Source organism: Benincasa hispida, chromosome 11 (assembly GCF_009727055.1).
Source record: "Benincasa hispida cultivar B227 chromosome 11, ASM972705v1, whole genome shotgun sequence".
Classification (NCBI taxonomy): Eukaryota; Viridiplantae; Streptophyta; class Magnoliopsida; order Cucurbitales; family Cucurbitaceae; genus Benincasa; species Benincasa hispida.
In genome coordinates, this window is record NC_052359.1 from 56,815,253 (window position 1) to 56,822,834 (window position 7,582).

The 7,582-nt window shown below is 35.5% G+C and overlaps 2 protein-coding genes across 2 annotated transcripts; one reads left to right on the forward strand and one right to left on the reverse strand.

Moving 5' to 3' along the window:
• Positions 1-355: 355 nt before the first annotated feature.
• On the forward strand, positions 356-1,292 carry LOC120092025 (peroxiredoxin-2E-2, chloroplastic). The gene has a single exon (XM_039050217.1). It carries the CDS (start codon positions 444-446, stop codon positions 1,122-1,124), a length of 681 nt encoding a protein of 226 aa, XP_038906145.1. The 5' UTR covers positions 356-443; the 3' UTR covers positions 1,125-1,292.
• Positions 1,293-1,661: 369 nt separating this feature from the next.
• On the reverse strand, positions 1,662-5,611 carry LOC120092024 (glucomannan 4-beta-mannosyltransferase 9-like). The gene is made up of 9 exons (XM_039050216.1): positions 5,137-5,611; positions 4,953-5,051; positions 4,610-4,862; positions 3,671-3,781; positions 3,448-3,584; positions 3,224-3,337; positions 2,902-3,101; positions 2,600-2,794; positions 1,662-2,383 (listed from the first exon to the last, which is right to left on the reverse strand). The coding sequence occupies exons 1-9, from the start codon at positions 5,464-5,466 to the stop codon at positions 2,224-2,226; spliced, it is 1,599 nt and encodes a 532-aa protein (XP_038906144.1). The 5' UTR covers positions 5,467-5,611; the 3' UTR covers positions 1,662-2,223.
• Between the last annotated feature and the right edge of the window lie 1,971 nt (positions 5,612-7,582).

A 7,582-nucleotide genomic window follows, 5' to 3' on the forward strand; every position in this document is an offset into this window, starting at 1 on the left:
AAATAATTTTTTTAGTAAAATAAGATATGATGATTTGAACCTCTAATTTCAAGAAGAAAGTATATTTAAATTATCGAAAATTTTAGAAGTATCATTAAACAATGTATACTTGTATAAATGTAAAGTATGATTGACATAAATTAATCGTTCTAACCTCCACATCATAAAGCTAAAATAAATTAAAACAAAGAATTGAAATAATTGATAATAAAAGTGACAATTAAGAAAACGCAAAAGTATTACAATTTTTAAAATAACAAAATGTATTTAAAAAAAAAAGAAATAGAAAAAAGAAAAAAGAAAAAAGAAAATCGGGGCAGTGAATTGAATAGGGCGCCCCACATTTAATCGTGATTTTTCATTGTATTGTAGTTTCCGCCTGAAAGCGTTGTTAGGTTGTTGCCAAAGCCGAAACCACTCGAAACTCATCCCTCTCCACAACAATGGCGGCCTCTTTCTCCATTTCAAGGCTCTCTCTTTCCTTCTCCTCTTCTTCTTCGGCTACCACTTCTCTCTTTTCCTCCAGACCCACCGCCCTCTCCTTCTCTTCCCTTCCCTTCAAATCCCTCCGCCGCATCACCCCGAAACCCCTCAAATTTTCCTCTTCTCCCACCTCCAAATTCACCATCTCCGCCACCATTTCCGTCGGCGACAAACTTCCCGACTCCACATTTTCCTACTTGGACCCCGCCGGGGAGCTTCAAACCACCACTGTTTCCGACCTCACCAAAGGCAAGAAAGCCGTCTTCTTCGCCGTACCTGGTGCTTTCACCCCGACTTGCTCTCAGAAGCACCTTCCCGGTTTCGTTGAGAAATCGGCCGAGCTTAAGGCCAAAGGCGTTGACACTATCGCCTGTATTTCAGTCAACGACGCCTTTGTGTTGAAGGCATGGAAGGATAACCTTAATATCAAGGATGAGGTTCTGTTGTTGTCTGATGGGAATGGGGATTTCACTAGGGCTATTGGTTGCGAGCTGGATTTGAGCGACAAGCCTGTGGGATTGGGCGTTAGGTCGAGGCGTTACGCGCTTTTGGCTGAGGACGGAGTCGTGAAGGTCTTGAATTTGGAGGAAGGAGGTGCATTTACCTTCAGTAGTGCTGAGGATATCCTCAAAGTTCTTTGAATTTGAGATAAAGAATAAGATAGGGAGGTTCCTTTCTTTCTTCTATTGGACTCTATCATTTTCCTTCTGTTTGTTTGTTGCTTCACTCACAGGGTAGTAATTTCAATTTTGGCGAATAAATGAGATCAAATGCATCTGTTGGAATAAATTTCTGAGTTGGTTCATCTTCATGGTTCTGAATTTACATTGGTCTCTCTTTTTTCTGATTTGGGTTTTATGCTTCCATGTTCTATCTCGATTAATTTGGGGCACCTGTGATCTGTTCGACCAAATGCCTCAAAGAACTCACTTCTGACTTAACTACCTCAAAGGGGGAGATCAGGAAGAACATGAATTTTCCTCTGTTGTTTTACTTTAAATAAATATATCATTGCCTCAGTGAAGTTTATTTCATCCCCAAAGTTCGAAATATTTTAATCAAATCACTACTCACTTCTTGATGCTATTGAAATTGTCGATATTTAATCCTTTGATTATGTCTTATTCGGTTTAGCTAGCACTTAGCAATGAGACACTAGTATTAGGTATTCATACTGAATTAGCAACTTCAATTGCCTCAGTGAAGTTTTTATATCATCTTTTAATTTCATCTCCAAAGTTCAAAATGTTTTAATCAAATCACTATTCGCTTGTTGATGCTATTGAAGTTATTGATATTTAATCCTTTGATTGTGTCATATTGGGTTTACTTAGCACTTAGCAATGAGACACTAGTATTAAATATTCATACTGAATTAGCATCTAAGAGTACTTGTATTCATAGTTGATCAAAATCGGGTTAAAAGTTTGAACCCATGCATACATTGGAGGGAAGAATTGGACCGTGAAGAGATGAAGGTTTCATTCTTGTCAAACAACTAAGAAGAAAACGAAAAGCTTAACAAGAGCCAAAAGAGAAAAAAATTCAGCTCCACCAGGAGTCCAGGATCCATAGTCTAATCTACATCTTTTGCAATCTCCGTTCCTTTCTTTTTCTTCTATATTCACAAGCTAGCTTCCTTTCAGTCCTTTTGCTCCATCTTTGCTTTTGTGGACCAAAAAAGCTTCCCGGAAAACTTAGCTAAAACAAGGACTAGAATCTACATCATGGTTGAGGTACCTAGCTGGGAACAATGGTGCCAACATACCCAAATCCGACAATGAAAAATGAAATTGATTGGACAAGAAGGAAAACGAAGAAGTAGTTCTTCCCATAGAGCATATTATAGCATCCACAAAAGAAAAGATAGGCCCCAACCCCAAGCTCCGCCAGATGAATTCTGTCAATACATAAAATCAAAGCTCGGGTTATTTAAGAAAGACAGTAGTTGTAGAAGATGGTCATTTGTTAACTGAGAGTTGAAGGAGAAAGTTTAACTTCTGCGAGATAAATTATTCAACATTCACTTCTATATATGAGTGATAAAGGGGATGTTTGGAGTCGTGGTAATGTTTACTTGGCTGTTTGTAGTTGTTAGGGAAGAAGTCAAAAGTACCTATCACCAATTCTGAACATTGGTTTCCTGGTTGTTTTTGGGGCTGTTTTCCCCTTGAGAATATCTCCTAACTTCTCAGTGACAACCCATTCATTTGCTCGACTACCCTCTAATAAGCCGATGATGGTGGCCTTGGCTCTGTGTAATGACATTACGTTTTCAAACATGATCCAGAAAATCGTCAAGTGGAATGATCTGAAACAACCCAATTAAATCTTAGAATTTTTTAACAGCATTGCAAAACAAACTTATGAATATGGAGGTCCATTGTTCTAACAGTAGGAGTTTGAGAAGAAACATACTTTGGAGTCCCGATTGCGTTAATAATTGTGGTTGCTGTAGGAATATACACACCACCCCATTTGGGAATTTCGACTTCAGGCACCACAACAGTTGCTGGCAAAGCAACACAGAAGAAAAGAAAATTGTTGATGTGGGCTATGATCTTCCTGACGAAGAAGAAGCTATAAATCACATACACCTTCTTCCACAACGTCACTTTCTGCAATAACAAATTCCCATATCTCAGCATATTGCCCAGAAGCTTAAAATTTTTACAGCCCAGTTTCGACATTAATTTGATTCACAAAGCTAAACACGAGTAACGTTGATGTTCGAGGATACCTTATTTCTTGCAATCTCCATGACCATTTTCCTGAAAAGGTTTGCAGGGCCACAAGACCATCTATGCTGCTGGAAACGAAAGGCCTTGAAAGTGCTCGGCAATTCACTTTTAACCTAGTGGTATGAAATAGGTATCAGACATGAGTAGAACATTAGACATCAGTGTTTGAATTTGATTATCTTTAAGAAGAAAAGATTTTACAAGTTAGAATTCAGAATGTTACCTGAAGGTCGCCGAGGTACAAGAATTTCCAGCCCTTGAGACCGGCTCGCACAGCCAAATCCATGTCCTCCACTGTGGTTCGATCCTTCCATCCTCCGGCCTCGTTGATTGCAGCAATTCTCCAAACTCCTGCCGTGCCTAGTGTAGATGGAATATCAAGCAATGATTTTAGAGTGAGAAATGCCGAGTTATTCAGATAGGAAAAACAGATAGTTTGTACAAACCATTGAAGCCGAAGAAGGCATGGGTGGAGGAGCCGACTTCTTGCTCGACTGTGAAATGGTAGTCCAACGACATTTCTTGAAGTCTCGTCATCATACACTCGTCAGAGTTCACTGTAATAACATAGCTGGAAATTAACCGGCGAGCATAATCCTCAAGTCAGTGCCTCTATTGCCGGCGGCACAGATCTTCCGACCAAACCAAAAGCAATTTCGGCCGTTTTAGTCGGAGAGAGTGGATGATGGTGGGTGAAATGGAGGAGCTCCACCATTCAGTATTAAAGTATGCTCACAATACAGAGAATAAATAAACCATGATGAATCACGTTCAATTCACATGATGGAGTGCAATTTGTAAAAAAGGAGATGAAAACTATTTTTAAAATAGGGTGGAGTGCAATTTATACAAAAGGAATTTCTTTTAGAATTCTTCAAATATTTTTCTTTCAAATCTTTGGCCACAACCTTTTTGGACAATTACATGAAAACTATTTTTAAAATAGGGTGGAGTGCATTGTCAATCAAGCCATTTTCACTAAAAAGCAGTTCCAAACATTTTTTTTTTTTTTAACTTATAAATTTATGAAACATGTCCCTCTTAATTTTAAAGAACATGGTATAGGTGACATACAAGGAATAAGGTTATAAACCAAATTTATTAATGATTGGAGAGGATATCACATTTTACTTTAAACCTAGAGAAAGTGTTGCAATTTTTATCCACTAACACACTTTAATGCAAGTTATAAAAAAGTTGGGATCCACTACTTTTACCAACCCCCCAATTCTAAAACGGGAAAACAGAGGATTCCTCTTACTAGTTACTACCACAGTTTCTGTTTCTAGTTGAACCAATACAATTATTACTTACCTCAAAAATAACAATATGATCAAGCATGGAATTGGAAAGAAAAAGAAAGAAAAATGACGGAAGTGTTTTACCAAATATCCATCGAGCTTGAATGAGGGCAAGTCGAGGGTTATGGATGAGATAAGGAATAGATCGATGAAGAAAATCAGATTCAGGTTGAAAATCAGCATCAAATATCACAACATAATCACATTCTTTTGCATAGCTTCGTTTCATCCCTTCTTTCAAAGCCCCTGCTTTGTATCCTGTACGATTATCTCTTACTTCATACTTTATGTTTATCCCTTTGCTTGCCCATTTCTTGCATTCCAGCTCCACCATATCCTAATTCAACCATTTTTTTTTCTTTTGTCATTCTCAAAAAAAGGGGGGAAAAAAATCTCTGTTTTAAGATGAGTTTTTGTTGTTTTCTACCTTGATTGCTGGGATTGTTGAATCATCCAAAACTTGAATTATGAATCGATCGGATGGCCATGAAAGTCCACAAGCAGCTCTGATTGACATTTGATAAACCTAAAGATCAAGTGAAGATTGCCCATGTCAATATGAGAGATCAACAAACACAGGGGATAGAAACAGGGGAGAAAAACAGAGCCACCTCTTTTTCATTAAACATGGGGATTTGAACAAGAACCATAGGGTAAACAGAGTTTCCGAGCTCGGTGTCGTCTTTAATGGGTTCCCATTTATATCGTTTTTCCGGTGTCCGACGCAGCAGTTTCACTGCAATGATCACGACACCCATATAAATCCTCTCTACGAACTGTATTATTGACAATGCAGAACAAATCACCATTATAACCCTAAGCAGAGGAGCTATTAATGGTGCTCTGACGGCGTCCCAAAAAAAAAGGAGCAGAGCCGGAATGCCATCTCCGGGCGTTGGGAATGCTCCGGGGAAAAACGCCGCCGTGGAGAGCTGCTCCATTTCCGTAAGTTTGTGCGTGTGGTTGGAAATTGGAGCAGAAATTAGGAGAAAAAAAAGGGGTTGTTCTGCTTCTGCTAAGATTGCAGAAGCAGAGTAGGCAATGGAGGAAGGTGTGATGGTGAGAGTGGGGAAGGAGAGGAATTTAAAGGAAATAAAATTGGAGAGAGAGAGATTCGTGGATCAAAAGAATAGCTATAATTTCTCTTGTAACAACAAGTGGTTTGTACTAATTGATTGTGAGGCCATTTCAATTGGTAATTAATAGGATCATGGGGTAATAACCCTTCAAAAATGGGTGAGGGAGGGAGGGAGAATTCAGACCTAAATTAAACATGTCAACTTTTATTTTTTTAAATTGAATTCTAAATATTGTAAACATTCATTTGTTTCTTTATTGACATCCAAGATTTGAATCTTCACTTATAAAAAGAAACTACTCGGTGAACTTTTATTTTTGTTTGAACAGATTCCTAAACAGGTTCTTTAATTTATACTATACATGTATATTTAGTAAAACCTTTTCTACTCGATAAGTTGAACAAATTATAATAAAATATTAATTATGTCAAGAAGATATTAAATATAAAATTAAAAGTTTACGAGTTTAAAGATATGATTAAATTTTAGAGACTTATTTAACCACATCATGTTTAAGTTTATAAACAGTATTTATTAATTTTTTTCCTTTTCTTCATATAAAATTGAAGGAAGGACAAGCTAATAGGTGGGGAAACTTTATAAATCTAGGCTAGTCTAAACTATTAGGAATGATGTTACAAGAGAAAAAAATATGACATATAGGAAAATAAAAGAGAAATGATTAGGTGTTGCTATCCACATGCCGTCGTCATTTATTACACCACAAGAAAAGAACTCTTTAATTTAAAATAAAAAATAAAAAATTATCCATTTTAATTGGACAATGAGTGAGTTGCACAGATATAAGTACGATCTAGTCCCGTCAACATCTAAGTATTTTTTTAAAAATAAAATGAATGAAGTATTTGATTAAAAAAAACTACTTAAAAGAATTATTAAGTTTCTGATTGGTTCCCAACTTGTTAGTTTCAATTATAATAATAGAATACGGATGAAGAATATATGTATACTAGAAAAACTAATATGCATTGCATTATTTCTATCTTTTATCTTTTTATTTGTTGATAATTAATACAAAATAATAATTAGTAATGTACATTTAGTAAGATTGAATGAATGGAATGCTCATAACTTTATAATCTAGCTAAACACAAGCATAGCTTAATTGCCATTGATTTCCATTCTTCATTTGATATATTAAAAAAAATTAATAAATGAAATAGTTAAAACTTCATTTTGGTTTTTTTTATTGTATTGCCACGTGTCATGCAATGTGATACTAATTCAAAATTAACTTGATTTTAATGATTTAGCTCAAATCTTATAATAAAAATATGATTATTATATTTATAACAAAATTACAAAATAAAAATTAAACCCATAATAATTTAGGAAGCTCTAATATGTCTTCCTTTCAAATTTTCGAGTCTCATCCTTATAATTGCAGTTCCATAGTTGTTAATATATATAGATGTCATTGAGTTATATTCTCTTTAGCGAAATGATATATAAATTAATATATGTATTTCTAATCTTTTCAATTAGAGAAATTGCCACAAATAGAAAAAATAGGAAAACTATTTACATCCTATAGCAAAAAAAGGGTCAAGGGAAACAACTTCACTTTTTAAATTCCAAAACTTCCCCACCATATTTAAAATTTTTTGCACGTATATCCCTGATTTGTCGATTTTTTCTGTCACTTTTTCATTCTTCTTCTTTTACTTCACTCGATTTCAATTTTGACAACTTCAGAGTCTAGTTTTTCAACTTCACAATTTTGCTTGATTAATATTTCGACACCTTCAACTTCAACTTCAACGACAATTTCAACTCAATTTAGAATTCCCGATTCAATTCATTTGATCGTTGATTTCAATTCATTTTCTTCTTCTTGATCAATCATCACCAGGTTTTCATTCTTCTTCGTGGATTCCATCGATCACATGTACACCTTTTCTTCTTTTTCTTCAAACCAAAAAATAGAACACATCTTCAAAAAATTGAAATGTGAAAC